Source organism: Pteronotus mesoamericanus, unplaced genomic scaffold, assembly GCF_021234165.1.
Source record: "Pteronotus mesoamericanus isolate MK-2021 breed Mesoamerican mustached bat unplaced genomic scaffold, CSHL_Meso_final scaffold_827, whole genome shotgun sequence".
NCBI classification, from domain to species: domain Eukaryota; kingdom Metazoa; phylum Chordata; class Mammalia; order Chiroptera; family Mormoopidae; genus Pteronotus; species Pteronotus mesoamericanus.
This window is the reverse complement of record NW_026555327.1, coordinates 988,843-1,002,395: the sequence shown is the minus strand read 5'-3', so window position 1 is coordinate 1,002,395 and position 13,553 is coordinate 988,843. Positions and strand designations below refer to the sequence as shown.

Genomic DNA, 13,553 nt, shown 5'->3' with positions numbered 1-13,553 from the left:
CAGGACCCAGGGGCCAGCTCTTCCTGGCCACCCCTTCAGCATCTGGTATGTCATTGTGTCAGCTAAGCCCAAGTCCCTATTCTTGAGGATGCTTCAGTGGGCGTCCCAAGATGCTGAATCAGAGAAGTCATTCCCTGCCAGTGGAAGAGAGGATGTTAAGAAGGAACTGAGAATCTGTTATCACAGGGAAAAGATGTTTTATTTTATTCTCTAACAATAGATAATATTGTCATCATCCCCATCTCCTGGATGAGAAAACTGAGGCACAGAGAGGTCAGGTGACTTGCCCAAGGTCCATAGACTAAAAGGGCAGGGCCAGGATTCAAGCCTGGATGGGCGGGCTGGTCCTGTCACTTTGGCTGGGGATCAAGTGCACAGAGTGTGTCATGCACCAAGATTCTGTTCTGATCCCTTGGTTTTACAAAGGGGAATGAGGCCCAGAATGTTGCTCAGAAATGAGAATGAGGTCAGAAAGTTGCTCACCCTGGCTGGGTAGCTCAGTTGGTTAGAGTTGTGTACTGATAAGCCAAGGTTTTGGGTTTGATTCCCAGGCAGGGCACGTACAAGAATCAAGCAGTGAATGCATATATAAATGGAACAACAGATCAGTGTTTCTCTTTCTCTAAAATCTATCAATTAAAAAAAAAAAGACTAAAAAACGTTGCTCAAGGCCACACAGTGATCCTTGGAGAATCCGTGAGATCAAAGGCCCTTGGGAAGATGGAGGTGCCCCCAGGAGGAAGTCACTAGGCCTATTTCTAGTCTGCTCTCTTCCTAGAAACACTTTTAGGAAAGAAGTGGGAAGTGGGGGTTCCAACTACCCTCGTAGCCCCCTTTCCCAATGCAGCTAGTGAGCTGGGGCTTCGGTGAAAAAGAAGTCACTTTTATCTCACCAGCCAGCCGTGAGCTCACTGTCTAGGCATCCACAGCTCCTGACCCCAAACCCACATATCTTCGAGACCCATGGGAAATGGGCCAACCCTGGGGGCTCAGATTGAGGAGGAACACGCTGGCTGCCCCCCCGCCGCCCCTGTGGCCACCCCCACCCTGATTTTCCGAGGAAGGATCCCTTCCTCCGCCAGTCCCCTGCTGCACCCCCATCCCTGTTGACGCAGGCAGGAAACCAGCAGGGGCAGTTTCACTTCCTGGTCCCCACAGCCCCTGTGGCCTGCCCAGCTGGCAAGATTTGCTTCTTACATTCTTTTTTACTTTTTTTTGGAACACAAGTTCATGGGCAAAGTGTCAGGGCCCTGCCAGGAAGAATGGGCATTCAGGCAGAGGGGGAAGGTAGAGGCAGGAGAGGACAAGGCTTGGGGAAGTGTAATTATGCCTGAAAAGCCACATTTAAGGGCTGCCCTTGTCCCTGGGGGAGAGGCCCAGAGGAACAGACCTAGAGGTGGAATTTGGGCTATGCTCCGCCTCCTGGGACACAAGGGCAGCTCGTAATTACCCCTGCAAGCCCCATGGCCTCAAGGCTCCTGAGAGTTCTCCATTCTGAGGGAGTGTTAGGATCCCATCTAATAGACGGGAAATTCGGGCTCAGAGGTGAAGGGACTTGAAGGTCAGACAAGGAAAGTGGCAGAAACTAGCATAGAATGAAAGGCGTGGGGTTTTCCGAAGTCTGGGGCTCTTGGCTCCAGCATTAATAGGGGGTTTGTATACAGCTCAAAGGACCGAATCACCTTAACGGAAAATGTGGCTGTTTGGGGAACCTGAGGGGGTGGGGTAACAGGGGAACAAGTGGGTTGACATTCCAGACCCCATACCCGTCACGAATGAACTTTCTTGCCCCTGGGTCCCTCCTCAAAGGGCTAGGCTTTAGAGGGGCAAAGGAAGCGGTTCACTGGAGTCCTTGGTCTGCTAGAGCCCGGTGGTGGGGTTGGCTGGAGCCTGGGGCCTGAGGAACCTCCTGGCAGCAGAGGAGCCCACCCTGTTCCAGCCACTGCCCTTTGGAGATTCCAGAGACTAGTTAAAAGATAATTTTCAAGAGGATGAAATCTCCTCTCTCAGAAAATATTAACAAGAGTTACAATTTTTTTTGGAACTCATGTGGGATCCAGGCAGATGTTACATGTTGTACATATGGAAGCAAATTGGTTTTACCACCAGCCACCGGTGAGGAAGGTCGTCAGTGGAACCTCTGTTGGAGGGACCGGAATCTGCAAGTCTACAGATAAAAGTGGTTTGGTATTGCTATCAGCTGCTTACAATTCTCAGAGCTGTAAAATCTTTCAAAGGAAATACTAATGCTATGAATCAGACAGCCCGGGAGGGTGTGTGATGGTAATTGAGTCACTGAAACACAAAATTTCCTTTGCAGAAACAATTCCTTCCTTCATTCAATAAACTCCTAGAGACAGAAAACAGACCAGTGGTTGCCAGGGACTGTAGGGGGTGGGGAGGGGGGATGGGGAGTGGCAGCTAGTGGGGACAGGTCATCTTTTGGGTGGTTTCAGGTAGTAGCAAAAACATTCCAAATATACTAAACACACCACTGAATTGTATTTTTTTTTTAAAAATTTACTCTTCCTTTTATTTTTTCCATTACTGTTTACTCCTCTCCCCTCAGCTATTACCACATTGTCGTCCACATCCGTGAGCCCTTTTCTGAATTGTCTATTTTTAAATGTCAATTGTATAGGTGAGTTTTAAACACATACACATAAAAAAGCAGGAAGAACAATTTCATGCATAAAAACCCTAATCTACCTCTCAAAAACCAGTGGCTGTGGCAGCAGAGCTGGAACCTCATGGAAAGACCTTCCATTTTGAAGTTTCCCTGAGCCCAGCCTCGTCACCCCGCAGTGAGCTCTCACCTCCAACAGCGGGAGGGAAGGGCAGTCACCAAGTCAGAGCTCCCAGCGGACTCCACAGGCATGTCCAGTCTGGCAGCCTCAATCAAGTGAAGACTCGGGGAAGGGGACACCCCAGATGGAACAGGCAACGATGTTGGTCTGCAGAGGCAACAGGTGGTCCGCTGACAGTACACACTGGGACTCAGCCAGTGGTGGGTTCCCATACTGTCTCGAGAATGTAACATGACCCACTCTGGGATGAAATGATGTACAGGAAGCACTAGCACAATGCCTTCACCATAGGCATAATAGACATTTTGACTTTTTTATGGATCGAGGTGGCTTTGAGCAGCTGTAAGTATATTCTGGTTGAATTGGGACTGTGACCCTACCAGATGGTGTCAACACCATTCTACAGATGGAAAAAGAGCTCCCTACGCCTCCTGGCTTGTGCCAGGTTGGGGCAGGGTGACCGGGCATGTCTGGGGAGGGTGTGCACGTGAGTAAGGAGGTTGGTGTGAGCCATCTGGGGTTGGAGGGAGGTAAAGACTCTCCATCAGCTACTAGGATGGACATGAAGAAGCCCAGTCACCCTTCCCTGAGCATTTGGCTGGGCTGCAGAAATTGCTGGGGTTGACTGGGCCAGTGTACCTGGTCCACGGTCCCAGCACGGGCCTGTTCACAGGAACATGTGACCGTGGGAGGAATGACAAAGCCAAGTTTATTGTTCTGGGTTAAACCAGTGGACACAGAATTTGAAGGGGGAGGGGGACACAGAAAGTTGGTGAACATGTCCTTAGGACCATCGCTGAATTCTCGGCATCCTGGGAAGCTGCCCATGCACCACGGTGCTACCACCTGGTCACAGGCCAGGCCAACCCCCGCCCCCAACCCCCGTCCAAAGTTTGAGCGGCAACCCAAGGCTCCGGGGAGCAGGGCTCCATCTGTCCACAGTACTGCCCAGGGAGTCAACTGCAGAGGCTGGGGCACGGAGGCAGGTGTCCTTAGGAAGGTGTCTTGTCTCAGTGGAGGAGGAAGAGGCTGCCTACTTCTTCTTGGTAGGGGGGGCCTTCAGCACTGCCAGCTTCTTGGGCAGGCTGGTGCTGGCTTTCATCACCACATCATGTTCAATCTTCTTCCGGATCGCCACCTCCAGGCCCTGAGGGGGCAGCCGAGGGGCAGTCAGACTGAGCAGGAGTGAGGGAAGGCCTGGATCATAAGCCTCCCTCCTTCCTGCAATAGTACCTGAGAGTCTGGTGACTGTGGTTTAAGTCCTGTTTTTGTCTCCCACTCTGGCATGTTACACACAAAAAAATCCCGTATCTCTGGACCTCAGCTTCTAAACTTCTGCTCACCCCATTGCACAGGTGGGGAAACTGAGGCTCCTGGAGTGAGAAGGCAGTTGCCCAGGGTTTGCAAACCATGAGAGTGAGAGGAGATTGGATCCTGGCATGCCCAGAGCCTCTCATCTAAACCCCCAGGTGGGTGGTTCCTCCTGTCCCATGTCATCTCTGCTTTGTACATGGTGAACTGGGGCTCTGAAAAAGGGATATGAGCATCTAAAAGCACAGGAATTAGAAACCAAGCGTGTCTGGGTCCAAAACTGGTAGCTTAATCATATTCCCCAAACCACACTCTTGCTCTGTCTATATGAGCTCCGATGGCCATGACCACCACAACTATCACCACGTGCTTGGGCACAGGGGACACAATGGCAAACAAAACACAGAAGAATCTCTGCCCTCATGGAGCTGACATTCACTGCATGTGTGGGGACAATATAAATGACAATAATACATTATGTTAAACTGTTAAATGACAGTAAATGGTAAGCAGCATCATGGAGAAAAGAAAACAAGGGCTAGTGAGTGAGGGGCGGGGCTCTGGAGCTGCCATCTGGGACAGGCCCCTCCGAAGCAACACCTGCAGTCAGGCGACTCGGAGGAAGGGAGCCCATGTGGATTTCTAATTGGTGCGGGGAACCAGCCAGTGCTAAGTTGATGTGGAACAAGAAGCAGTTAAGGGGCCAGGGAGAGTGGAGGGAGCAAGGGGGAGAGTGGGAGGTGACCGGGGCAGAGTGCACAGGGCTTGATTTTTCCTGAGTACAGTGGAAGCCAGCCGGTTCTGAGCAGAGAAGGCCCAAGATCCGACTTTAAGTGCTCACAGGTGCCCTCTGGCTACTATGGCACCGGGGAGGCAGATCTGGGAGGAGTGACTGTACTGGTCCAGGCGGAAGAAAACAGGGGGGACCAGGGGAGGGGGATCAGGGAGGTGGGAAATAGGTGGATTCTGGATTAATCTTAAAGGCAAAAAAGATGGAATCTGACCTGGATGTGAGAATGGGGGTAGGGGTGAGGGAGTTCCAAGAAGACCCTGAATATTTGGAAATTTGGAAGGTCAGAATTTTCCTGAATGAAGAGTGGCACGATCTTCTCAGGGAGGGAGAGGGGAGGATCTGGAGCTTGGTTTTGGTCATGCTGAGTGTGGATGCTCATTAGACAGCCCCCCTCCTGCCACGAGATGGATCTAAGCAGGCTGCTGCGTACCCAGGTCTCAGAAACTGCGGTTGCAGGGAAACTAAACAATTTGCTCAAGATTACACACTAGTTACTGTGGAATACAATTGGAACTCAGCTGTGACTCCACGAAAACGTTTTAATTTTCTGTAACTTATTCATAAGATCAACCCTACCCACCTATGTAAAAAAGCTGCACTTAAAGACAACCACAAAGATGACAATAACCAACGAAACTAACGTTTATTTGTGCCTGTGCTGTTCTTGGCGCTTTACAGGGGCCCCATGACATCGAATCTTTACAACTCTAGGAGAAAGGTGCTATCACTATGTTTCACAGGTAAGAGGCTCAGGGTGAACAAATACCAGTCATCCATGGAGCTGTGATTTGCACCCACCACTGCCTTCTTGCAAAGCTGGAGCTTCAACTCCTTTCCAATGCCACCCGCCGCCCCCGCGTTCTATTAAAGAGAACAGTAACAACCAAGGCAGCTAACACGTGTACAATCCTTTTTGCAAGCCAGGCCTTGCTTCTAGGACGCCTGCTGAACAGTAGGTGATGTTCTGGTACCCGGCCCTCCCTGGTTCCAGACTGCATCCCTGGACCCCTCTACAGACCTCTCTAGGCTCTACCCCTCGCCCCCGGGCCTCCTCCAGGCTCATTCCTGGCGCCTCCGCCGGTTCCAGGCTCAATCCCCGGTTCCCCGCTGGCGTCAAACTCCCTATCTGATCCTCCGCGCTGGTCTCCAAGCTCCATCCCTCGAGCCTCGCATGCCCCACTCACCTTCTTGACCTTTTGCTGCTGTACAATGCGCGCCTTCTTGGGAGCGATAACACGACCTGGGGAAAGAGGCGCTCGCGTGAGGCCAGGAAGCCCCGGGCCCCTCTCGCCTAGCAGCCCCCGGATGGCTCCTCACCTCCCTTCCTCGGGCCTCGGTTCCGCTGTGAGGCCGCCGCCACCGCCTTGCTCTTGGCCGGCTTCTGCGCCTGGAACTTACGTTGCCCCTGCGCCATGATCGAGCGTGCGCCGGAAGAGGTGGGGCTGAGTAATGTAACCCAAGACGCAGGGCATGATGGGATACCGCAGGGCCGGTGGGGCTCAGGAGCTCCCAGGAAACAACGTGGCAGTTTTTAAACAGAGGTCCGAGCGAAGGTGGTCCATTATAGATGGCGTTTGGCAAAAATGTTAAGCTACCGATAAGCTAGCATTTACTAGGCATTCCTTTCCTTTGTAAAACGTATGCTTTTATGCTCTTTATATATAAAATTCAATCTAGGACAAAAATGAGGCGAGTTAGGTACTTACTGGTGCAAAACCTAAGGGTGCCTAAAGTTCCCTTGTAATCAAGTAATCAAGATAGTTTCCAACATTTACTTTTTACATTTTTATTTATTGATGAGAGAGAAAGAGAGAAACATCGATTTTTCTTGCTTGATCACTGATGCACTTACTGGTTGAGTTTTGTATGTGCCCTGACCAGGGATTGAACTTGCAACCCTAGTCCAACCAACAGGGCTACCCGACCTGGGCTCAACATTTAAAAATAATATATTAGCGGGGGGAGGTGAAGGTGGTTTTGGGGGGATAAGTGGTAATGGAAGGAGACTTGGCGTGGTGAACACACAGTACAGTATACAGATGATGTGTTGTGGAATCAAGCACCTGAAACCTGTATAATTTTATAGTCACCCCCAAAAATTCAATAAAAAGGAAAAAAATTACTATTTTAAAAAAAGTTGTGAAACTGCTGCCTGTACACTGGTATCCTGATGTTGTAAATGAAGTTTAATTGGAACAAGGACTCGTATCAGAAGTGAGGTAAGGTCAAGGTATGCAAATACAGGGTTCCATTCTCTCATTCATCTTGGTATTTTGTTCTTCATGGATTTGTTTTTGCACTAATTTTGATTTTTAATAATACTGCATGAAACTATTCTCTATCTTGGTTACTGAGCCTTTTGGTATCTCCTTTAAAATTTTGCACCTGAGGTGCCACTGTAGTTCCAGTCCTGAGAGCAACCTAAGAGGGCGGTACTAGTATTATCCACATTATAAACGAGGAAACCAGAGCAGGGAGGGGTGAAATGATTTGGCCAAGATCCACAGCAGAAAAAGTGGCAGAGATGGGATATGAACTTGGATACCCTAGCTCCAGCTGCTGGGCTTTTAAGAGCCAAGCCAAGGCCCTGTCCACTATCCCTGCTCTAGCAAAAACTGTGGTTAGGGGAAGACGGTCAGCTTTGGGGCAGGCCATCAGGGAGTTTTATGGGCATGGAGATCCAGGTTGGTTACTTCTGGGGTTCATCTAGGTTCTCCACCCTCAGGAGATGGTGGTGCTTAGGGCTGTCCGGAGCTCTCTGGGGGCAAAGACGCCCAGCTCTGTAATGATGCCGCCAGTGATGAGGTCATGGGGGGTGACATCGAAGGCAGGATTCCAAACCTCAATTCCTACAAGGAGAGAGTGGGGAGACAAGAAGGCAGGTATTTGGCTCTGTGGAAGTTCTCAAGCTTTTTGCCCCATGGTGGTTCTTGGAGTTAGGTAATCCTCGAAAATCTGGGGATAGCACCCCAAAAGCACATGAAGGCATGGGCTTTCCCACCCAGTAACAAGTTTATATGCCTCACGAAACTATTCCTGAATGGTCACTGTCCAAGAACAAGGTTTCCAAAGCTTATATACAACCACCCCACTTTTGCCTGGATCCCTTTAAGAACCTCCAAGAATCCACTGTAGGGCCTTTGTATGGGCTCTGCCCTCTGCCTAAATGACCCAATGTTTCATTTCCTTCAGGTCTTTGCTCAAATGATCAGCGAGGACGCCTCTGATCATCCTGTCTAAAGGCCCTGTACAGACACTTACTTGCCTTGTTTATTTCTCCTCAGCCCTTACCTCCTGTTTGTGTTCATTGTTTGTCTCCCTGACCAAACTGTCAGCTCTCAGAGGGCAGTGACTTTTGTGTCTTTTTTCACTCCTATATCCCAGCGCTCAGCATTAGCGAGGCACTCAAAAACATTTGCTGAATTGAATTAGTTAATATAGATCACAACTTGCTATACAAGAGGCTGCAAATTGGTGGCCTGTTAACTTTTTTCTTAGGCTCACAGTTTTTAAGGCCAGCTTTCAAAAGGTGGGAGATTTCATATATAAAAAATGTAAAGCTTCTTTTGGAAATATTAGAAGACCCAGTCCTCTGGGTCTGCATTCCGGTGATCACTGGTGGGAGCAGAGCACCAGGGCCTACAGACAGCACCTGGCTCATGTCACTCATGTCTTGCTGCCCCTGTTTAATTTTAGTGGGTGTGGGTTGTCGCCTCTGCCTTCCATGGTCTTATGGGTTATGATCAGTGCTAAGTACACCTCTAGGAAAGCAGAAGCACTAAAAAAATAAATAATAAAGATGGAAAAAATCACAATCAATGTACCTGCTTTTAGAAAACTATAGGGACGTGCAGCAGAAAATAAGAGAATATTAGGACTTCTCTCTGCTTAGTTGTATAGTGTTATTTTTATCCTAACTCCATATTTAGTGGTGTTCCCATATTTATAATGTTTAGGGGTTTTAACTGGTCCTTTTTATAAAAGGGTTTCAATCATAATTGTTGATACTTAATGAGCACTAATGAAGGGCTGGGCCTATTCTCCATGTCACTTGGGTCAATTCCCTGACGGCCCTGGGGTTTACGAGGTCGGTCATAACAACAACTCATTTTACAGATAGAAACACCGAGGCTCTTCGGGATGAGAGCTTGGGCAAACTGCCCACAGCTGCATAGCCAGGAAGCATGGGGAAGCTGAGAAATATCTGTGTCCCTTCAGAGGCACTTGGTTGAACTTGTCCTTACTTGTCCTTCAGGTGAGAAAACCGAAGTGGAGAATGGCAAGACAACCTACTCAAGGTTTCTCAACTCGTGAGTTGGACAATCTCACCTTGGATTTAACTTCCAAGATGTTTTTGTTCCAAATATTGGCTTGAATTTGAAATTGCCTGTGCCCTAGAAGGTTGGTGACACCCCAAATGCCACCTGCCTCCTGTGAAGGCGCTGGGGTACATAACCGGAGGAGCCCAGATTCTATGACGCACCCCCAAATGATGGCTTACCTGGTGCTGCAATCCTGACCCCGTTGACATCGGTCAGCTCCCGGCCTGCGCGCTCCTCAATGACAATCTGCTGGCCTGTCTCCAGACCAAGGTCGCATGAGGAGCTGGGGGCAGCTACATAGAAGGGGATGCCATGGTGCTTGGCAGCGATGGCCAGTTGATAGGTGCCCACCTTGTTGGCTGTGTCACCGTTGGCAACCACACGGTCAGCTCCCACGATGACAGCTGAAAGCAAGATGTTAGGGTTATCACCTAGCCCTGGACGCCTGGAACCCAGCCAGCTGGCACCCCGCCTGCTGACCTGACACGTCTCGGTGGGCCATGGCGGCTGCTGCCATGCTGTCAGCGATGAGGGTGGCAGGAATCTGCTCATAGACCAGCTCGAAGGCTGTCAGCCGGGCCCCCTGGTTGTAGGGCCGAGTCTCTGTGCAGAAAACATGTTTCAGGCGGCCAAGGTTGTGCAGCGAGCGAATCACACCTGCAGGGATTGACCCACCAGAAAGCCAGGATGAGACAGAAAGGGACATACGGGCAGAGTGGCCCATTATTTGGGGACACCAGTCTCCAAAGGCTCCCCTTCTCCACGCCCTTGTAGTAGGTGTTCCCTCTGTTGGGTAAACGTGTGCTTAGAGAACATTCTCAGTGAGTCCCTCTCTGATCCCTCTATCTCATGTAGCGACCCCTGCACCTCTGACCTCTTTTCCTGATTTTCTTCCTCAGCTCTTATCACCTTTGAACACATCATACATATTTATTAACTTGCTTCTGTCTGTTCCTCCTACTTTCCTGTCCTGATGGCCGCAATTTTGTTTACTTTGTTCACGGCTGGCTCCCCGGCACCTACAACTGTGCCTGCCAAACAGCAGGTGCTTAATAAATGTCTGTTGAGTGAATGAAGGCGTGCATGCATACATGACCGATGGGGCACACAGCAGATGTTTAATAAGTGAATGAAAGAACGCATGCATGAACGAATGATGGGGCACACAGTAGGTGCTTAATAAATGGTAAGTAAATGAAGGAATGCATGCATGAATGGTGGCGCACACATTAGTTGCTTAATAAATGCTGAGTGAATGAAGGAAGCATTCATGCATGAATGGTAGGGCACACATTAGGTGCCAATATTTGTTAAGCAGATTAATGAATGATATCTTGCCATGAGGGCCTCAGTCCCAAGTTTCTAGAACGGGACCCAGGCAAGTAGGGAAATATGGAGAAATTAGGGAATCTGCTGCCTTGAACCCCAGGATCCAGTTTCCCTGCTTCAGGTCACAGCTACCCCAATCTTTCCTTGTGGGCCACACCCTTCCCCTCAGTTCTCTTGAAATCCACATCCTGCCCACACAGGCCAGGTATGTCAAGTGGTTGATCTTGGATAGGCAGGTGACCCCATCAGAACCCCTGAGAGAGAAGGAGACTTTTCTGGCACTGTTGGCATCAAGGCCTTCTGCCTGATCTGAACATTGGCAGGCTGTCTGCTGACCCTCGGAGCGTGAGCAGGAGTGCAGAGCTTAGGGACAGGAGTAGATGGGTCCTGATGCTACTGTCTGAACCCCGGGATCCAGCCATACTTAAAGCCAACCTCCTGAGCATTTCTGTGTAAGAACTAATCAATCTCCATTTTGGGGGGGTGGGAAAAGTGGTTTGGGTTTCTCTCTCTTGCATCCAAAAGAGGCCCTCTCCCATCCCCACGGACACCCTCTCACTCACCCAGGGCTGTGCCGTAGCCAGCAGTGGCCAATGCACCGGTGTTACAGTGGGTCAGCACGGTCACCTTGCTGCCCTCTGGGGCTGCCCGCTCCAGGAGGTGGTGAGCTCCCAGGTCCCCAATTCTCCGATTGTCCCTGAGGTCCTTCTCCAGCATGTCCTCAGCATAGCAGATCACTCTGGGGCCAACAGGGGGCTCTCAGCCTCAGGGCCTGAGCTGACCCCTCCTTCCTGCCCAACTCTCTTGCTGAAAGCCTCTCACAGCTGTGAGGCCTGGGCCCTTCTGCCTTTGCCACCTGTCACTCCATTTGCTCATAACACTTGTTAACCAAGCATCTCCTGTGGGGCACAGCAGTGACCAAGACAAATATCTGTGCTCGTATGGAGCTGACAGTGGAGTGGGAGAGGCAAACGATGAGTAAATATTGATAATACAGTGAGTGAAGGAAAAGGCACAGAGTGGGGGCGGGATGGGTGGGAAGGGGGTAGGGTGGGGTGGAATACACTGTAACATTTGGAAGGTGGGGAAAGGCAGACACCTTAAACCTGAAGGTGGGTATCTGCTCTGTAGACACTTGACCTGCAGGAGTGGTCTGTGCAAAGGCCCTGGGGCAGAAGCAAGCCTGGCAGGCTCAGGGAACATCAAGAGAATGTTTTAACTGAAGTGGAGGGGGAGAGTAAGGGAAAAAAGAGAGCAGGGGCGGGGGATCAGTACAAAAAGCAAAATTGCTTAAAGGCAAAAACCAGGAGAAGGAGGTGGCGCAGTAAAGGATCTCCAAGGACGGGGGAGCTGGGCAAGTCGGGGGAGGCACAGTCTGTGGAAAAAGAATTAAGGACCTCCGGGCCAGGCTGCCTGGGATTAACTCCCAGGCCTGCCTGAGTGGTTTTGTACTAAGCGCGCTGTGTCTGTTTCCCATCTGGAAAATGGGTTAGTTTCTGCTCAGGACAGTATCTGGCACAATTCCTCCTACCTCTCCCGGACTGCCTCCTCTGTGGCACCCTCCTGCTCCGCTTCCTGGGCAGCGACGTCGGCCAGGTCGCGGGCAGCGCGGGCCATGTTGACGGCAGTGGGTCGGGCGGTGACCAAAAAGCTCAGCGCGTCGCGCACGAAGGCCACGAGCGCGGCGAGTCCCGGACCCCCGGCGCCGGCCTGCAGCTCCACTGCCAGGCTGAGGCAGCCCACGAGGGCAATTGCGGGAGCGCCGCGCACCTGGAGGAGAGTGAGGCGGGCGTCAGGGGCGCTAGGCGCGGGCAAACTCCACTCCCAGCCCTGCCGCGGCGCCCCACCTTCATGGCGTGGATGGCCTCCCAGGCCTGGCGCACCGAGGCCACCCCCTCGTAGTGGCATTGCTGGGGCAGCAGCAGCTGGTCGAGGATCTGCAGAGAACCCCGGGTGTACCGGATAGCCTCCAAAGGAGGCATGGTGCAGCCAGCGCACTCCCCACGGCTCCTAGTCTCGGCGGGCCGCGCGCACGTGGGGCGGAACCTCCCCCAGCCCCGCCCCGCCCCACGACGCGCACGCGCACACTAACATAGCAGGTTCCCGGGACTCACGGCCCACTACACCAATTCCACCCCGCATTCTCAGCCAAGCTGCGCCAGGTAGCCTCCCCCTCGGAAGCACAAAGGTGTCACCATTTACCGGGCACCTCCTGGATGCCAGGCCCTGTTTAGCTCCCCGCTGATCAGTTAAGGGGTTCATACCATGACCCCCGCATCCCAGGTGCCTGACTTCTCCAGCCAGGGCGAGTGCTGACGGTGGCTTCAGGTAAAGGCTGGTCCTGATTGAAGATTCCAGGAACTGACTAGCTTGTACTGCTGCCCTGACACTTTACCACCCCCTTGTGGAGCAGGGCTGGTGGGCTGCAGGGACCACCATGTCCCGATTACGAATTCAGCCAGAACCTCAGCCCCAAAGGGTTTGTTTTGTTCACCGCTGTATTCCCTGTGGCTAGAACAAACAGTGCCTGGCACATTGCTGGTACTCCACCACCAGTATTTGTGAAATGACCTTCCAAGGCTTAAGGGGAAGGTGGCAGGCCATGAGTCACCTGGTGTATGTGCAGCTGTTTTGAGCTATTTTTTGCTCAGTTTTAGCAGTTTCCTTCAAAAGGCAGTAGCATGCTGGGGCCTTTTTAGTGACCCTTGTAAAAGTGTCCCATGAGCTGGGAACAATGAACAGCTCACACCTGCGTGGGTACACTATGCGCCTCCCAGCCCTGGCCTCCCGGCACGGTTCCTCCTGCCTGGTCCCCTTCCCACCCTTCACACTCAGCCTGTGTCATTTCCACGGGAATGTCTGTCCTGATTGTAGGCCAACCTGAGCCACTACCATGAAACCCTCATTATGCTTGGTGAGACCATGGCTGTGGGCACAGCTGTAGTTCACCACTGCTGTGAGGCCTGTCAAGCTTGGTTGGATGGCAGGGTG

At 51.5% G+C, this 13,553-nt stretch overlaps 2 protein-coding genes across 3 annotated transcripts; both read right to left on the bottom strand.

Moving 5' to 3' along the window:
* Nucleotides 1-2,537: 2,537 nt before the first annotated feature.
* CUNH19orf53 (chromosome unknown C19orf53 homolog) lies at nt 2,538-6,370 on the bottom strand. Its single transcript, XM_054563581.1, has 3 exons — nt 6,229-6,370; nt 6,096-6,151; nt 2,538-3,954 (listed from the first exon to the last, which is right to left on the bottom strand). The coding sequence occupies exons 1-3, from the start codon at nt 6,323-6,325 to the stop codon at nt 3,841-3,843; spliced, it is 267 nt and encodes an 88-aa protein (XP_054419556.1). The 5' UTR covers nt 6,326-6,370; the 3' UTR covers nt 2,538-3,840.
* A 343-nt stretch (nt 6,371-6,713) lies between these two features.
* Nucleotides 6,714-12,615, bottom strand: MRI1 (methylthioribose-1-phosphate isomerase 1). 2 transcript variants are annotated; one of them, XM_054563579.1, is made up of 6 exons: nt 12,410-12,615; nt 12,094-12,332; nt 11,126-11,301; nt 9,714-9,890; nt 9,413-9,637; nt 6,714-7,760 (listed from the first exon to the last, which is right to left on the bottom strand). In XM_054563579.1, the coding sequence occupies exons 1-6, from the start codon at nt 12,542-12,544 to the stop codon at nt 7,633-7,635; spliced, it is 1,080 nt and encodes a 359-aa protein (XP_054419554.1). In that variant the 5' UTR covers nt 12,545-12,615; the 3' UTR covers nt 6,714-7,632. The 2 variants fall into 2 exon arrangements, with proteins under 2 accessions (XP_054419554.1, XP_054419553.1); XM_054563578.1 differs by having other exon boundaries at nt 12,094-12,615.
* Nucleotides 12,616-13,553: the final 938 nt, after the last annotated feature.

Bases quoted from the DNA above. Each gene is read 5' to 3' on its own strand.
- CUNH19orf53 (XM_054563581.1), bottom strand. From the start codon at position 6,325: ATGGCGCAGGGGCAACGTAAGTTCCAGGCGCAGAAGCCGGCCAAGAGC. The intron at 6,152-6,228 runs GTGAGGAGCCAT...CTCTTTCCCCAG, and splicing joins CCGAGGCCCGAGGAAGGGAG to GTCGTGTTATCGCTCCCAAG. The intron at 3,955-6,095 runs GTGAGTGGGGCA...CTGCCCCCTCAG, and splicing joins AGCAGCAAAAGGTCAAGAAG to GGCCTGGAGGTGGCGATCCG.
- MRI1 (XM_054563578.1), bottom strand. From the start codon at position 12,470: ATGCCACTACGAGGGGGTGGCCTCGGTGCGCCAGGCCTGGGAGGCCAT. The intron at 11,302-12,093 runs GTAGGAGGAATT...TGTTGGCCCCAG, and splicing joins GAGGAGGCAGTCCGGGAGAG to AGTGATCTGCTATGCTGAGG. The intron at 9,891-11,125 runs GTGAGTGAGAGG...CAATCCCTGCAG, and splicing joins TGGCTACGGCACAGCCCTGG to GTGTGATTCGCTCGCTGCAC.